The sequence below is a fragment of the Eleginops maclovinus genome, chromosome 2, assembly GCF_036324505.1.
Source record: "Eleginops maclovinus isolate JMC-PN-2008 ecotype Puerto Natales chromosome 2, JC_Emac_rtc_rv5, whole genome shotgun sequence".
In the NCBI taxonomy this organism is placed as follows: Eukaryota; Metazoa; Chordata; class Actinopteri; order Perciformes; family Eleginopidae; genus Eleginops; species Eleginops maclovinus.
The window spans coordinates 14,428,084-14,443,851 of NC_086350.1; the positions used below are offsets into that span (position 1 = coordinate 14,428,084).

At 39.3% G+C, this 15,768-nt stretch overlaps 2 protein-coding genes across 8 annotated transcripts; both read right to left on the reverse strand.

The window, feature by feature from the left end:
* Positions 1 to 341: 341 nt before the first annotated feature.
* On the reverse strand, positions 342 to 8,552 carry impdh1a (IMP (inosine 5'-monophosphate) dehydrogenase 1a). 4 transcript variants are annotated; one of them, XM_063873936.1, is made up of 16 exons: positions 6,983 to 8,550; positions 6,246 to 6,344; positions 5,604 to 5,652; positions 4,894 to 4,995; positions 4,655 to 4,729; positions 4,303 to 4,509; positions 4,077 to 4,164; positions 3,755 to 3,954; positions 3,434 to 3,524; positions 3,221 to 3,316; positions 2,980 to 3,123; positions 2,693 to 2,834; positions 2,450 to 2,593; positions 2,289 to 2,372; positions 2,043 to 2,059; positions 342 to 1,902 (listed from the first exon to the last, which is right to left on the reverse strand). In XM_063873936.1, exons 1-16 carry the CDS (start codon positions 7,216 to 7,218, stop codon positions 1,799 to 1,801), a joined length of 1,878 nt encoding a protein of 625 aa, XP_063730006.1. In that variant the 5' UTR covers positions 7,219 to 8,550; the 3' UTR covers positions 342 to 1,798. The 4 variants fall into 4 exon arrangements, with proteins under 4 accessions (XP_063730006.1, XP_063730014.1, XP_063730022.1 ...); XM_063873944.1 differs by lacking the exon at positions 4,655 to 4,729 and having other exon boundaries at positions 6,983 to 8,552; XM_063873952.1 differs by lacking the exon at positions 2,043 to 2,059.
* Positions 8,553 to 8,725: 173 nt separating this feature from the next.
* On the reverse strand, positions 8,726 to 14,588 carry LOC134882996 (ankyrin repeat and protein kinase domain-containing protein 1-like). 4 transcript variants are annotated; one of them, XM_063911097.1, is made up of 12 exons: positions 14,463 to 14,588; positions 14,042 to 14,223; positions 11,489 to 11,804; positions 11,316 to 11,401; positions 10,826 to 10,875; positions 10,456 to 10,611; positions 10,200 to 10,282; positions 9,977 to 10,073; positions 9,839 to 9,903; positions 9,450 to 9,489; positions 9,028 to 9,273; positions 8,726 to 8,943 (listed from the first exon to the last, which is right to left on the reverse strand). In XM_063911097.1, exons 2-12 carry the CDS (start codon positions 14,188 to 14,190, stop codon positions 8,930 to 8,932), a joined length of 1,302 nt encoding a protein of 433 aa, XP_063767167.1. In that variant the 5' UTR covers positions 14,191 to 14,223; positions 14,463 to 14,588; the 3' UTR covers positions 8,726 to 8,929. The 4 variants fall into 4 exon arrangements, with proteins under 4 accessions (XP_063767167.1, XP_063767160.1, XP_063767143.1 ...); XM_063911090.1 differs by having other exon boundaries at positions 10,010 to 10,073; positions 11,250 to 11,401; XM_063911073.1 differs by having other exon boundaries at positions 11,250 to 11,401.
* Between the last annotated feature and the right edge of the window lie 1,180 nt (positions 14,589 to 15,768).

Genomic DNA, 15,768 nt, shown 5'->3' on the forward strand with positions numbered 1-15,768 from the left:
TCATATGTTTCAGCGTGGTGTAGTACATTTGGAAATCAAAGGCAAGTCATATGCAAGATGAATTTTTCGTCCATGTTATTCCTGCTTAACCAACAATGTCAGAATTAGCTTTGAAAAAGATAAATGTAAAAAAATAAAATAATCTGAGGTTATTTTTTATCTACAAGAGGGAGGCAAACTCTGGGCCCACAGTGACTGAGAAGCTTGAATTATAAAATCGAAGTAGTAACATTTTGAAAATAGTGTTATCTAGTGGTAACAAAATGTTTTACTTATTAGTAAAATAAGATAAATGTTGGAGTTTCTGGAGATATAAAAGAGAAAATAAAACAATATCAATATACTCTTGTCAGAATTATTTTTATTCACGCAACACTATTTACAGACATTTGAATTCAAAAGCCTTAAGAAGATCGAAAGAAGAAAATATACATTTCAAAAAGTCATATATATATTTAAAAGATTAGGAACAGTAAAATAATTTGGTCAACCAGTTCAATAGTTCAGTTATTTTACTGCATGTGATTAATAATTAGGTCCCGCTGTTAATCGTAGAGCAACATGTGTAATACCAAGGATGGTAAGTAGCCTACTGCCCAGAAAAAAAAATCACATTTAAAATGTATAAATGAACTTGGATTAACATTTGCTTTCAATTTTATCAAGAATCAAATCCAACTTGATTTCATGGCTCTGTTTCATTGACATTTAAAAGTTTAAAGACTGAGCTGGAAAAAAGGACAAATAACTACATATTTCATATTATATACACATATAAAGCTATACAATTAACCATGTCCTTTTTGCGAAAATGGAACTTTGGAATATCAAAACATGTAGAGCCAATGTGACAGACTCATTTGTATTGGAATTTCAAAAGTACAGTGATGTTTGAATTATAATCACACACAACTGTGTTTGAATAGTCTTCAGTCTTGTCAATCAGATATTGTAGTAATCAGTATTTTCTGAGCCAAATAAAGTGAACAAAGGAATATCTAGAGTTCGATAACACATTATCACTCCTTTAAAAGTGCTCCTTATTACAAATGTGTAAGTATGAATTAAGGCTGATGCTATGCTTGGGTCCCTTCTGAAACAGCAGCATTACATTTAGGTAGCTCATCGACTGGATGTGAGATTACATGCAAGGTATTTGCTAAAACAAAATATAACTGGTGTTGTGAGAAGCTAAAGAGAACAAAATGTTACTTCACATACTATAAATGTCCTTCAGGCTTAGAGAGCTTTATACACAAGGTGTCAGCAGAGAGCTGATAATGAAACTATAAAATATATTGGTTCTTTACTCTTTTAATCAAATAATATGCTGAAACATTACGCTAAAGACTATTTCTCCTTTTGAAAAAAAATAAAATCTAACTGCCTGATTCCCTGCAAAGATATCTTGTTATAAATACAAAATGTGCATGGAGGCATAGGGCTGCACCTCTGCAAGCCTTGTTGTACAATGCAGTTGGCAATTTGGAGGCCAACAAGACATTACGTCAGCAATGGTAAGCTTGTCCTAAAGTAGTTAATAACATCCGTTTGCTTGTTGAAAGGGATCAGCAGAACAGTTAATTACATTACCTCAACTAGACCTTGTCCCCAATGGTAGAAACAGAGATAAAGAGTTTAGTTTAGGACATTGGTGGTTGTAGAGTACAAAGATCTTCAAATTCAGCTTGAGGTGTTTTGTTTGGTTTTGTCTATCTCTGAAGGGGTCAACGAGGAGACAAACAGTGTCGGAGTGTGAATGGTGTACAGCAACCACAGCTTTGTGTTTGAAGCTTGATCACATGCGCCCGGTGCCTCTGCTCATAGCTGCCGGGATCGGGACATTTGGTCCTGTGCGAGTGTTTCCTCTTCCTCCACTCTCAGTAAAGTCGTTTCTCGTAACTAAGCGTAAATAAATAAAGAAAGAATGTAAGTGTTTACTATGTTGCCATAACATTTCAAAAATATCAAAGCAAACTTGGATGGTGATCAATGAATGAAAGAAGAAGATGAAAGTGTGATTATTACGTGGATGTACTTACATGGCACAAATGAATATCTAATGTGATAGCATTGGTCAGAAAAGAGGAAGAGAAAAGACACACTTAGACACACATTGTTAGTGCCTTTGATGTTATAATGTCAATGTTACATATTTAGAGAGGAAACCGATGATGACAGACTTAGCATAACTACCTCTGCCACAAATACATTTAGATAGTAGACTACAGAAAAGGTGCAGAGAAAGGGGGCAAAGTCAGAATATAGGGTTCAAAGGTCAGACTTACGAATGAAGGCCGTGGACTCCTCCTTCCATCTGAGCAGACATGGTTCTTTTTTCAAACTTCAGCTCTCCAGAGTACATCATGGACCTGGTTCAAAGACACACCGTTAAAAATCAGAATCCCTTTATACACCAAATAGCTTGCACAAACGCACACAGGCTTACCTTAAAATTGACAAACTCTTGGCTCCTATGTCCTGACAGCCATGTTGGATACCAGCAATGAGATAAGGAACAAACTTATGGATGGAGCCTTTATCTGTTACTGATCCTGAGACACCTTGAGCCACCTTCACCTTATCTCCCTCGCTGGATACACAATTCACATATAGAGAGAGATAAATGTATCACAATGACTTCCAATGACTGTACATTTTTCAAAGGACCCCTGTAACCCCGGTACCTCACCTGAAGTAGCGTTTCTGACTGTTATTTTTCTCCATGGCATCCAAGGAGCCCATTCCTCTGTACTTCTTCAGACGCACTCCGTCTGAAAAGAAATATTCTCCTGGAGCTTCAGTGGTTGCTGCCAGCAACGACCCCATCATCACTGAGGGCAAAAACATGAGTGCAACAAAAAGTTATGCTGACTGCAAAAGACAACAGTCAAGGCCAAAAAGACTACACTTTTATTCGAGAAAGAGTCAAATAATAACATATAAGACATATCAGAAAGCAGGAGAACGCTTTTCTACCTGTAGATGCTCCCAGAGCCAGAGCTTTCACCACATGTCCAACAGTTTGAATGCCTCCATCAGCAATAACTGGCACTCCAAAACGTCGAGCATACTCTGCAACCTTGTACACCGATGTTCCTTGGGGCCGCCCACATGCCATCACTGAGGAACAAGAGCAAAATTGTATGGTATAAACCTGTGTTACATGTAAGATAAAAATAAACTGGTCGTGTTGACTTGGCTGCATTTTTCATCATACCTTCCTGTGTGATACAGATGGAGCCACACCCCATTCCCACTCTCAGGGCGTCTACACCAGCATCAATGAGGTTTTTGGCCTGAGCAGCTGTCACCACTAGAGGGAGACAGACATATGGAAAAGAGCTTAACATAAGAGATATGGGCAAGAGAATATAAGGAGTTTTGGTTCCATAAATGCACAAAAAAGCACTGAGGCAAGTATAAAGCTTACCATTTCCTCCGACTACCTGTAGTTCAGGATATTTCAGTTTGATATAGTTTATCATGTTGATCTGATACACTGAGTTTCCTTGGGAGGAATCCTGTTATGCAAAGAAAGTTCAATAAGCGATCAAGCACCTATTGTATTTCAAATGTAAACAAAACATTGGAAATTTGAATAGTTAATATTCAATAGAAATATCAAGGACAAAAATGTCGACATGAATCCTATACCTGTATAAATAGGTTGAGAATTTGTCTGACTGTTATATTCTATGCAATCCAATCACAAAGTAACCCAAAGATTAATCATACTATAGTCCCAACCTACCAGAACGACCACATCTACTCCAGCCTGCATGAGGAGGTCCAGTCTGTAGTGGTCGTCCTCCCTTGTGCCAATTGCAGCTCCACACAGCAGCTGTTTGCGGGAGTCCTTAGAAGCCAGAGGATAATCTCTGTTCTTTTTCAAGTCGGTCCTTGCAATAATGGCAACGAGCTCATCACTGTCATTCACTATGGGGAGCTTTCCTAGCAGAGTCAGAGTGGGAAAAAATGAGTGATGGGGGTAAGAGAAATGTTCAAGTGTTCATCTGAATCCAAGAGAAAGTTACTTTTGCCTAATAGTAGCGTTGCATATTTCACATATTTACCTTTTTTGCTACGTTGCAGTATATCATTAGCCTCTTTCAGTGTGACTCCAGCAGGGGCAACAACTAAATCTTCTCTTTTTGTCATTGCCTGAAGCAAAAACACATTTTAATTATTCAAACAGTAAAGTACACATTTATCGCTAAACCACCCACTTCTTTGACATAATTGCTACATACTGTACGTATACTGTGTATACATATAACAAATGAACAGCTATACACATACTTCCTCCAGGGGTCTGTCATGGTCCTTCTCAGACAGGAAGTCTATGTCTCTGGAGGTGACGATGCCGACCAGCTTGCTGCCCATCTTGCCAGTCTCTGTAACAGGGATCCCAGAGAAACCATGGCGTGTCTTTGCCTCAAATACGTCCCCCACTGTGTGTCGAGGACTCATCACAACTGGGTCTGTGATGAAGCCTTGCTCAAATTTCTGGCAAGAACAAAATCACAAGTTTTGAGGGATTATAGGCCATTCAAGGTAAATTATTTTCCTCTTATTAGGAAAAAATGCTGCAGTGTCACAGATGACTATTTCAATTGTCACTTTATATCTTTGCCAACTTGGTCCATCTAACCTTGACTTTGCGCACCTCGTTGGCCTGGAACTCAGCAGTACAGTTATGATGAATTATACCAATCCCACCCATCAACTGAAAACAACCAATTAGAGACATGGGAGGAAAGAATGAATTGATGAAATAACACTGGAAAAGTATTTAAGGCCCTCTTGGTAGGGTCTGTGGTGCAGGATGATGCTAAGCTGAGTGTAAAATATTGTATGGCGTGTCTAAGGTGGTGCATGGTTTTTACTCACTGCCATGGCGATGGCCATGGATGACTCTGTGACTGTATCCATGGGAGATGAAATGAGAGGTGTCTTGAGTGTTATCTTTCTTGTCAATGCAGAGGTTAGATCCTGAAATTCAAGTGCATTTGGAAAAAGAAACATCAGCTTTGCTCAAAAAGATAAACATTTAAAATGACATGGCATACTATTGACCTGCATTGTTGTAGCTCCAGGACAATGCTACCCATTTGTTCACCAAAAGTTTTTTTTTTGGTATGCAGTGTATCAGCCTAAAAGCCAGTTTGGCAGATTAGAGGCCGCCTTGTTGAATCCACCTGCTGAGTGTTGGATGACGCATAGGTGTGTCTGTTTTTAACACCTGCTATCGAGCAATGACCCATGTGACCTAGGCATGACATTAATTTAAAGTCCCAGCAGAGCTTGCAAAGACGAAAACAAAGCAAGTGAAATAAACAACACTGAGCCGTAAGGAACATAACAAAGAGTTAGAGATCCATTACAGCAAACCTTTTCGGTTCTTGTGAATTATTGTCAGGAATATCACATACCAGCAAAAAATTCTAATTGAGACCAAGGATGTGGCCAAAAGGAAATATGAAAAAAAAATACATGTACTATGTGCATCACCTTTTAAACAAATCTAACAAAACAAACACATACTGTACGGGAACAGTTTGTGGCTTGAGTGATATGAGGGACAGGGTTGTGACACTTACCACCTCATCAGAAGTAAAGTCTATAAAACCAGGGAGGATCAAGAAGTCACTGAGAGGAAAGACAAAACAGACACATATGAATAACACAATTTGGAACTGAAAAAGTATGACATGAATACATTTGAATTATAAATCAATAGTTAATAGTACAATAACCTCCATAAACAACGATCATGTAGCTTTAGTTGTGAAGTATACAGAGCAAATTATATTCCTACAATGCATCAGTTTTTTAGAGGTTGCTGTGAGCAGACTTAATCTGTCAACCCTCTGAACTGTCCTGCATTTATCCTCTGCACACTGATAAACCCTGCATATAGCCTCCATTAGGGAAACCACAGCAACACCCATTAACACACTGATATGTGCACAAACACTCACCCACTGCTATTAATGTCTGAAAGCCATCCTTGAAAGTAGTATTACACATACTAATCCTCCATATAATACCTAGGCAGATGTGTCATCACTGATATTACTAAACATTTAATGGAAGGCATTGATTGCATAATTCTAATGTGTATTTCTGTATGTGCACATGCACGCATACCGTGTGTGCACATGCATGCATGTCAGTGTGTTATACCATGAAATGAAGTAGTAACATGTATCCGATGTTTGTTTTTGTTTAGCATTTCTTACTTGTATGTAAGTCCATCGCCGATTGCAAAGAGTTGTTGTGCTGTTAGTCCATCCTCAGGGACATAACCTGTGCCTCCACTGATCAAGTAGTCTGCCATGCTGGAGTATAAACACACACATGCAAACATGGTATAACTGAAATCTGCGAGTATCAAGTGTGAACATTTGTCTGTAAATACAGCACAATTCATAGATGACACAAACGTTACATTACATGACATGTCATTAAGCTGACACTTTTATCCTAAAGGACTAACTTACACTTCAATACTGTAGAACTGCAGTTCAGGGAATACATTTTGGATTACTTGTTGACTGTGGAGGCTGGATTGAACTATTGAACCATTCTGTTTGGTATACACACGTCTACTGTCGAGCCATATGTATCACGTATTTTCACATCTATACAAATCATTTTAAAATGTTTAGTGTGTATGCATGTATCCCTTGTGCGTAACATGTTGTTTTATCTTGTCTCTTTCTTGACCTCTGTGTCTTAAACAGAGGCCGTAGAGAGATTACAAATGTTGGACTGGAGACAAAAAGAAGTATCAAAAGGGATCTGTTCTTGTCTGTGAACACTCTTTCTATACACCTGTGATGGCATTGCAGGTAATGGGATTTGGTTTTCTGCCCAGGTTGCTGATAAACAGGCTTTTAAAAGCACTCAACCAATGCTGCTGGAAAGCGGAAATATCTCAGATCTTATAGTAAGAGCCATGTGGTGACAGACATACCTCTCTGGTTCATATCCAGCTTGGATGCGTGTGGCACTGTAGCGCTGGGCTGCAGTCTCATGCCCATGCCCATGTGGTGTTGGGGGGACATAGGCCCCGTAGGGAAGTGGTTGTTCCCCATCTCTGTTTGAGATGCGAGGTCGCGCTGGTTCCATGTCTCCAACGATCCTTCGGTAGTCTATTTGGTAAGTGTCTCTCTCCCCATCTCCAAACCGGTCATAACCATGACCCTCCATCTCTAAGAAATCCAGGGCTACGACCTCCACAGGGCCCCAACACCTCACACACAAACACACTCACGGCCTCTTAAACTCTTCTGACCTGTTTCATTTACACAACTTCACACCTTTACCAGCAAATTCAGTGTTTCAAGCAGGTCCCACACACAGCCAGATTCAAATGCTTGTTCAGTTTTAAGCACTGACAAACAGCTTTGAGTGCATGTTCACACAAATACCTTTCATGTACAGCTGAACTTTGGAGGAAGCTATTTTTGCCATTTGTTTTACATCCAGTATGGCCAGATTATCTCAATAATCCAAAAACTGCAGAAGAAGCAGCAACAAAAGTCCAGAGTTTGTTTTCCAGTTTCTCAGCTGTGGTCCCCGGAGTTTGAGGCCAGTAAGGCCCTCAGGCAGGAGCACAGAGTTTTTAGCTAACCTGTTGATTAAGTCTTAGCACACTGAATTTAGAAATCCGTGATCGTCCCCCAGCTGGAGGCATGAGCAGCCACTCGGGAGGAGAGTCAGTTCCTGCTCAGGTGGCAGAGACGTGTCCCTCTAGAGGCCCAGAGTGCACTGCTGCTTGATTATCTGTGAAGCTTCTCTCCACTCGGTTCTCCTGGTGCCTGCTGAGCTTAGCTCTGTTTCTGACAGTAGCAGACGTCACTCTCCTACAAAGAGGATTGGGAGCATTAATGCAGGATGGGGTGGGGTGAGATGGGTGTGTTGGGTGGAGTGAGGCAGGAGGACTGAGGAGGAGAAGAATGGGTCAAGATCACACTTGAACACACTTTCCCCACTGAGGATTAACATGCTGTAGAGGTGTGTTGTTCAGAGCTAGAGGAGAGAGAGCTGTGAATGAGACAAAGGTCAAATCCCAGAATACTTTTACGCTGCCAGTTTAGCTGCTTTGAGACAGAGGGGAGAGACAGATAGAGAGACAGGCAGACAGAAGTGTCCATCTGAGCATAAGGAAAACATCTACTAGTTGATTGTTTATACTTAAAGTTAGTTGGTTACAAATAGATTTATGGAAACTCACATGTTGAGAATACTGTCAATCATATCCAATATTATATTTTATCACCAGAAAAGAAGGTAAACAAGTGTAAGAAAAAGGATTCACAATAAACAAATTAAAGTAAAATGAAGGTAAATTAATGCATGAAAGGTGGTTTGATGTGTGAACGGTCTTCCTGTTTTTTCTCTTCCTCAGCTCAGCGTAACAACCAGTGTTCAGTGTGAACAACAAATCTATGCAAGGAACTGAAACCTGAGTAACTGTACTGGCCAGGATGCCCCCTTGATACCATCATCTGCAGGTGACTGACTGACTGCTTGTGACAGTTACTGGGAGATTGAACCAGAAAAGCCTCTTACAGTCTCTACCCCGCACCCCTCCCCCTTTTCTCTTTCTCTCTCTCACCCTATCTATCTCTCCCTCGTTCGCATAAAAGCAACTTCCCCTTTATAATATTAACAAAATGTTTGTCACTCATATTGAAGCCATAAGGAGACAGTATTTTGAATTAACATATGTTTATTAAGAACATTTTTGTTTTTCAAAGATCATTACATTTATGATATTTGATATGTTAAAGAATATAAAAGTTTTGTAAAATCTCAACAGTATAAATGTATAAAGAAAGATATGTACTTTAAAAAAAAGATTGGCATGCATTGGGAAGTACTCTGAACCTGCAGAGAATGTGCACAGCCAGATTCTTCAGAGATAACCACCTGTAAAGAAAGAGAAGTTAAAAACTATAATAACATGTTATTAAATAAACTCCAATGTTAATAATTTACTGAAGGAAGTCCTACCAAGGCTCTCCACTAGGTCGGGATGATGAGCTTTGAGGGCATCGTAGAAGGCTGCCTTGACCTTTTTCCCCCCTGAACGTAGAGTCCGACCAAAAAGCACTCTCATTTTCTGCTGACTTATTGTGTCCTTTCTTCCAATCTCGGATAAGGTTTCACGGTGGACCATGTCTCCAAGCTCATCAGTTATTGCCATTACCTCTGAAACGTCTTGAATCAACTTTGCCCGGTTGTCATCAACAAACTTTGCTGTTTAAAATATAGAAGTATAAAATAATGTACATCAAAAAGGCATAGTTAAATGCCTTTGTATGAAGGAAATGCTGTGAATCAATAAAATGCTCTATTGAGATTTGATGTTAATACAGGAAATGTTAACACATTTGTGTTTAATACATTTTTGGTGCACTGACAAAAATACTTACCTTTATCTTTAATACTCATTGTTTTAGTAGAATCACAGACCTGATGAAAAACAAAAAACTCTTTCAGACTTCAATGCAAAACATATCAAATCATTGATAAATGTGTTAAAAGTGTTGTTAACTAGTTTCAGAATCCCAATGTAAAACAATACGACTATTATCATGTGTGTGACCTTTATGACAGAATTATGTGTCTGATAATTGAAGCCCTTGAAATGTGATGTCCATTTCAATCCAAAAAATGCAAAAACTGAAACAAAATATAGTGCAAATTGGTGCACATTTCTTATTTGTTTGATTTTAAAATGTTTTTGTTCTATTGAGACTGAATGTTGAGTAATATGTATTCAACTTCTGATGAGGCAGGGGTCGAAGTGAATTTGGCATACCTGAGTGAAAGACTTTCGAGCTTCTGTGATCCTGCAATGGTCCAAAGTATCATTTTCAAACTGTTCTGAAAAAATGAAAGAATCATTATATTTTATTTTCAAAAGTTAGTAATAATTTATAACTTAGATTTAAACTACCTCGACAAACAAACAGTGTTGTTGACAATCTACCTGCTGTCTGTAGGGGAACATTGAATGCCCGATTTGTGTTTGATGTACCGCTGGTTGGTGACATCTAAAGTAAAACAGGGAAAACATATTATATCAGAGAAAAAAGACGAACCTGTTAAAAGTGTATCTAAGTTATAAATCAATTTATCTGCACTTATTCCTTTAATGAAATTAAATGTATGAGTTGTACCCGTCTTTTCAATACTTGACCCACGGCATCATGAATTCTTATCCTGTGCATTGACAGCAATTTCTCAGTGACGTCCAGGCACTCTAAAACAGAAGAACCCTTAGATTGTAAATATATATACAGTATATATATATATATATATATATATATATACAGTATATACTGTATATAAAAGGTATCTAATGTGAAGCTCATTTAGTTCAGGTTGAAAAATCTCAAACTTACTGACTTATTGACAACAAAAAGAAATACTTACGTAAAAAGGTAGGCCTTTTGTCAGGACTGCCATCCCAGCACCGATTCATGAGGGAAACCAGTTCGTCCAGCCCGGCTTCCCCTTTCTGCTCAAATTTCTCACAGAGAGGTCTGTCCCCTGCAGGGATCTTCCATGCCACTCGTTCGTAATTAGCCGCTGCAGTACATGTGATAAAATGAAAACATGCATGAAAAAAAAGTAACACAACTGTCAGTCGTAAATGTATACCCTATTCGAGTGAAACCATATTTATGAGCAAATATATGAGATAAACAGTGATTTAATTTAATAAATGATTGGTAAACTATATGCCAAAAAACGAAAACAGCAGGGTGGACAATGATAGGACAACAAAATAAACTACACTTACTTTGATAAGGCTCTTTACCAGTAACAATGGACCAGAGCAGGATACCATAGCTGATCAAGAGAAAGAAAGAGTTTTCATAACACGGTAATCCTGATTAAGAGATACTTCACCCCAAACACTACTCAGTTTTTTAAAAATAGTATATTTAAAAGATTGCATGTTAAATTACACTTGGATTACTGGCCAAGTAGTGTGAGTGAGAGTTACTTTACAGATGTTTTAAAATAGTTTTGCTGTTTTTATTTGCAGACCTAATTACTCCAATCCATCAAAAATATTCTCCTTTTTTGGAATCTTCATTCATCATTCATGATTTCCAATTAAGACAGGGTAAGTATTAGATATACAAATGATGGGTTTTGGTGTAAAGTACTCTTTTAAGGTGTATTACCATAGTAGGCAGTATTCTTTGTTCATTTCTAACCTGTATACATCAAAAGAACGAACAGGTTCATATGATGCGGATTTAAAAGCTTCTGGGGGCATATACTTGTATGAGCCTCCAATCTGCCCTGGTGTTTCCATGTTGCTTTTCGAAGCGCTGGCAGAAACTCTGGTCAGACCAAAGTCTGCTATCTACAGAGAAAAAAGGGAAACATAATATTAAACACATTATTAAATCTCCTTTTGTCTAATGTAAACATAAGAGGTTAGGCACTTTACCTTGGCGTTAAGGTGATAATTCAGCAGTACATTACTTGGCTTAAGGTCTTGGTGCATGAGTTTTTCACGATGGATGAAGTTCATGCCTTGAGCCACTTGATGGGCCAAGCGTAAAACCAGGGGCCACGGTGGAGGGCCACCGAGATCCTTCTGCAGGGACTGAACAGATCCGCCTTCCATGAACTCCATCACTATTCCCTGTTGTGTGCAAGGTCGTTTACCAGGCTGACAGCCGTGATAACTTCCAATAAGCCTCACCACAAACTCACAGGAAGCCAAATCCATAAACTTGGCCTCGTCACGCAGTATCATGGCGCTGGAAAAAAATAGCAAAAGTAGGGGATTGTTTAAAAGAGATATGGGAAAGCTGTAAAAACGTTTTGAACTTCTATTAACCCTTAGATGCACGAGTGACTGGACCCTACACCCTTCCATAAGTGGGTCAAAAATGACCCATATTAGAATCAATGTGTTTTTATGCCATTTTTGTCAATTTGGTTAAGAATAATCACTTGTATAATATTTAGTGTTATATTCAGGACCACACAAGAATGATTTCATGTTTGAAATATCTTTATTTTTCACTTTTAAACATTTTTGAAAAAGAAAATTACCCAGAACAGCAACAGAAAAATGTCAACATCCATTGTGTGTGTGTGTGTGTGTGTGTGTGTGTGTGTGTGTGTGTGTGTGTGTGTGTGTGTGTGTGTGTGTGTGTGTGTGTGTGTGTGTGTGTGTGTGTGTGTCTGTGTCTGTGTCTGTGTCTGTGTCTGTGTCTGTGTTTGTGTGTATGTATGTGTGTAACTGTCCAGTCATTGACAGTTCCTCTCTCTTTTCCCTGCTTTGCCTTCTTGTCTCATCACTGTATGCAGTTTGTTTCTGGCTGTGATCATTGCACACAGGTACATTGCATTTCCCACACCTATTGTTGACTTTGCGATCTTTGTTACTTGGGCAGATCTGACACCTCTTTCTCTTTGGTTGGCCCTGTCTGCTTCTTTTCTGTGGCTGGGTTGTGGCTTTTGTCATCCCACACCTTTCCATTGCTTCAATAATCGGGGTTTGCAGTTGGGGGCAGCCTTCCAGTCGACTCCTCATGTGTGGTGTGACAAGCTCCTTTGACAGCTCTTTGAGGAAGAGCCGTCGTGCATTGGTGATGCCGCTCTTGAATTCTGGGTGCTGGTCCTCTTATCATCGAAGCGCAAGGTACGGCAAATGTCTTCAAATCTTCCAACAGCCATAGTAGCCTTGTACATGGATTATGTAGAGGACTCCCAAACAGCTCATTGACTGATACATCCCAGTTCTTCTCACTTCCTGCAAGCAGGGTCAATCCAATGAAGGCCATGAATTCATCTTTGGTGACATTTTTCCATTCTTTTCCTCTAGCTGTTGCTACTCTCCGTCCTTCCAAGTTTGTGCACTTCATCACCTCTTGTATTATATCATCAGTGATAAAGAGCTCCCATGCATCTTTCAGTGAGACAGGTAAGCCCTTGTGCAGGCCCTGACCGACTTCTGAGGATATTGTGGCTCTGTGTTCTGCCCTGGGTGGGAGGTAACTCGCTCCAGTAAGAGCCCTTCCGACTCATTCTGTTGGACATGATTTGGACACTTTCTTCTTCAGAAGACACAGAAGAGGAATCTTCTGAGTCAGATTGATCCTGTTCAGTTGGATTTCCAGGTGGGCGACTGCCACTGCCACCTGGACAATAGTCTGGGTCCTCATCATCAGAAATTTCAGACTCGGAGTCCAACCCCGTTACTGCCTCTCCATCATCCAGCATCTGTAGGACCATTTCAGCTGTGTATCTAGCAGCCATGACACCTTGGATGAGGAAACATAAGAGTAATGTTTTCAATAGATCAATATGTAGCTATATAAATGAATACACTCACACACACACACACACACACACACACACACACACACACACACACACACACACACACACACACACACACACACACACACGCACACACGCACACACGCACACACGCACACACAATACATATAGTAATGTTAGCTATCTTAGTTAGCTAGCTAGTGTTAGCTAGTTATAAAGTAGGCTAATTTGTTGATACATAATAATAACAACAGTCATGAAAGACACACACACAATATTATATGAGGATAATACTTACACGTATCAGCTCTTGCTGTGTAAAATAATCTTCCTGAGGGGTGACACTTCTGATATAGTCTGTGTGGTCCACAGTTAATGTATTCCTGACAGCCACAGTTGATGAGAATCAAAGGTTCCCATTGGATTCCATAGAAAATGCATGCGGGTCATTTTTGACCCACTTATGGAAGCTTGGGGTAGTAATAAAAAAACTACAATTTCTTAAAATGTATAAAAGGTAAGTTAAAAATGTAAATGGCATTATATCAAATACATGTTTTTTGAGGAATACCTGGAATATTAAATGATAACAATTTTTCATTACGAAGATATTTCAAGAAAACAACCTCACCGGGTCATCTTTGACCCACTTATGCATCTAAGGGTTAAGAATGTGCACAACTTTTTTAGGTAGTTGTTTACTTACCTAACTCCATCATGGAGTATCTTAATAGCCACATCAATTCGCAAGTCTTTGTGCCTGGCCTTGAAGACTCGGCCGAATCCCCCCGAGCCGACTAGCTCCCATTTCTCCAAGCATTCGTCACCAACAGTCCTGCAGCTGTGCAGCGCCATCTCCTGATGAACTACGATAGAGCCACCTTAAATCTATTCCAAAACATGGAAATAATTTCTCAAACAAAAGTTGCTAAACCCCAATAAAGTGGCTTAATGACTGCTCGGATATGTGTCTTTATACAGATGCTGTAGTTACTGCTTACATTGTACTCGTCCTTTTACTCACTGACAGTTTCGGTTTGTAAAGACACTGACAAACATTTTCCACAAACATTTCCCTTGTTTTTTTCTTTTCTTGTATCTCTATTTTAAAGCTGGATTTTACCTACCATCTATATCCCTCATGTGTTTCCACCAACAGATTCAAAAGTTAGTAAATACTCGAGCCGTGGCAAAACAACAAAATGTCCCTTTTCATTTCCGAACTGGCAAAAGGGAGGTGCTTATACTGAAGAAAAGGAAGTAGGCAGGACCACACATTTCCTGTATGTGGTATCAAAACAAATCTAATGGAGAAAAGGCTAATTTGAATACTTTTAACCACAACTTTTGATTGCTATTTTATTGCAGATATGTGATGATATAAAAAACTATTAATAAGACTCAAATACTATACAACAGTATTAAACCTTTATTCACCACTGATTTGTATTTGGTTAAATGAAACCGGAATATTGTTTTACTTTGTTGTTATTTTATAGTTGCTGTAATATACACTTGGCAAATCTGGCATACTCTCATCTATAACATATAACATTATTAGGAGGGATGCATTGTGACTGCATTGTTTACACTTTTCTGTACATGTGAGCCTCAATATATGTGAAAATAAACAAGTTATAACAAATCACTCATATACTGTAGAAACAAGCAAATATAATTCATTTATTGCTATTAGTTTTTTTTCCATTAACCTGCATATATAATACTGTGAACCCACCCATCATAGTTATATTTTTGTAAAATGTAAAGCTGAGCTGATGCCAATGCACTGAGCCTTGACCCTTCTTTTCAGCTACAGCCCTATCTCATTACTTCTCTGTATCTCTCCATCGTGTACACTCTCTCATGCACACAAGAAAAAAGCCATGCTGCTCAGACTGTTTTCAGTCTGAATAATTAATGCCAAACAATTGCTTTAAAAAGATAAATTTCAGTCAAGAGTACAGGTGTTTGTGAACATGACAGCTTCCATGACTATATCATACCTGTACAATCACAAATGCAAACCCTGTTCATTAAGAGAGCTTAATGTATTTGCTTACATCCCATGCTGCCTTGCTGTTTTAGCTGGCATCGATAGGCGCGGTCTGCTCTCGCTCTCTGCATTTCCATCACTCTCTCCCCTCCCTCTTCTCCACCCACCCTCATTTACGCTCAGCACAGCGTGGACCTCTCTCACTAGTGGCTTCTCTCTCCACTACATCTCTCCTCCCGGCTGCCTTTTACCTCATCCTCTGTCCTTCTGAAACTGTCTATTATACTCTCCTTTATTTTCTTCCCTCTCTGCTCTTGTCGCATGCTGATGATATGTGAGGCAGGGGATCAACCTAAAGGAGAGCTCTCTACGCTGGATCCCTTAGTGGAGAGGTGAGGTGAGCGTCTGTCTTTCCCACCACAGTGGAGGAGGGCTTT